Below are 1,603 nucleotides of genomic sequence, written 5' to 3' on the forward strand. Positions count from 1 at the left end.
ATAATATAAATTAAATGTTAGTCTATGAATCTCTAAATGTGCATTTTAAATTAATTAAAGTTTGGGAAATCAGAAAATAATATCAGACGTTGTTTACAGTACTGACTTTTCTTTAATGATCAATCATGCAGCTCAACTCTTGTAATGATGCAGGCGATGTAGTACTAGTACCTGATTACATTAATAACTCAAAGCCAAAGTGTGATAACTGTCAAATCCTAAATATGACACCTCCTTATTCTCACACAGAACACCATCCCATCACCTCTCCTCTGTCTCTCCTGACCCTGCTGTCCCCATGGAGATGACCTCTCTCCTATTCCTACTCTGTGCAGGTATAGAATTCACCTGACCTAATCACAATACAGTATACTGTATACACAATATGACAAACCACACTAACGTCTCTTCTTTCATTTGTTTTCTGTATGCATGTTTACATTTCACTTAATGAAATAGTCTCTGTCCTCAGGTGTCTGCTGCACAGCTGCACTCAGCCGCCTCAGACAGTTCCATCTCAATAAAAATACATTAAATTGGACAGAAGCACAACACTTCTGCCGGGAGAACTACACTGATCTTGTCACTTTGTACAATCAGGAGGAATCCAAGCAGCTGGTACAGTTATTGCCTGAAATCAGCTATACAGCCTGGATAGGTCTCCATCGCAAAGAGCACAGTCTGAAGTGGTCCAATGGAGACATTGTTAATGACACTGCATGGTTACCACTTCCAAGCCCGTGCACAAAGCCAATGTGTGCAGCCATACTGAAAGATGATACAACATGGGAGAATTGTACAGAGCAGAAATTCTGTATGTGTTACAGAAAAGGTAAAACATTCTATGCCACAAAAAACACGCTCCTCAACATCATCCAGGTCAATTATTATAATTCTTCAACAATATCGAGATAATTATTTTATATCAAACTAAGTTGAGTACAGTAAAATGTTAGTCCATTCTGTGTGTGCAGGGTCTGGTGATTCCTTCCTGATTGAACAGAACATGACCTGGTATGAGGCTCAGAGTTACTGCAGAGAGAACTACACTGACCTGGTCAGCTTCAGGAATGAAGGACAGAAGGAGGAAGTCAAGAACAAAGGGATGAACAGCACCATTCCTTACTGGATCGGCCTGCTGTATGATGACTGGGAGTGGTCTGATGGAGGGAGATCTGCCTACAGAAACTGGTCCACAGAGGATGTTCCAGATAAGTACTATCCTGAAGCAGGAGAGAATGTCACTGTTCTTTCCCAGAGTCGAAGAGGTATACTCACAATGGGAAAGGATAGTAATACAGATTATACACTCTGCTCTGAGGGTAAGTTGTCCAAGAGGAACATAGTCAAACTGCTTCTTATTTGTATGAAAGATTGTTACTCTATATTGATAATCGCCTGGTCAAGAGGACTGAACTCGGCATTCCCTTTCTATTCCCTTCACTTGTCAAGTCAACAAACACAATGCAGGGCTATCATGCGATCATGCTGGTTAAAACCAGGCTATAATGATATATAACTATTACTGAAATTATTATGTACCTGCTTATCTTGCCCCTAAAATCTGAGACTTAAAATAGGTGCTAAAACAAGCTAATATGAA

General features: G+C 40.0%; 1 protein-coding gene across 1 annotated transcript; it reads left to right on the forward strand.

Moving 5' to 3' along the window:
• The first annotated feature begins 170 nt into the window (after positions 1-170).
• LOC112080237 (putative C-type lectin domain family 20 member A) lies at positions 171-1,587 on the forward strand. Its single transcript, XM_024145980.2, has 3 exons — positions 171-335; positions 473-832; positions 975-1,587. The coding sequence occupies exons 1-3, from the start codon at positions 299-301 to the stop codon at positions 1,517-1,519; spliced, it is 942 nt and encodes a 313-aa protein (XP_024001748.2). The 5' UTR covers positions 171-298; the 3' UTR covers positions 1,520-1,587.
• Positions 1,588-1,603: the final 16 nt, after the last annotated feature.

The sequence above is a fragment of the Salvelinus sp. IW2-2015 genome, unplaced genomic scaffold (assembly GCF_002910315.2).
Source record: "Salvelinus sp. IW2-2015 unplaced genomic scaffold, ASM291031v2 Un_scaffold13566, whole genome shotgun sequence".
Taxonomy (NCBI): Eukaryota; Metazoa; Chordata; class Actinopteri; order Salmoniformes; family Salmonidae; genus Salvelinus; species Salvelinus sp. IW2-2015.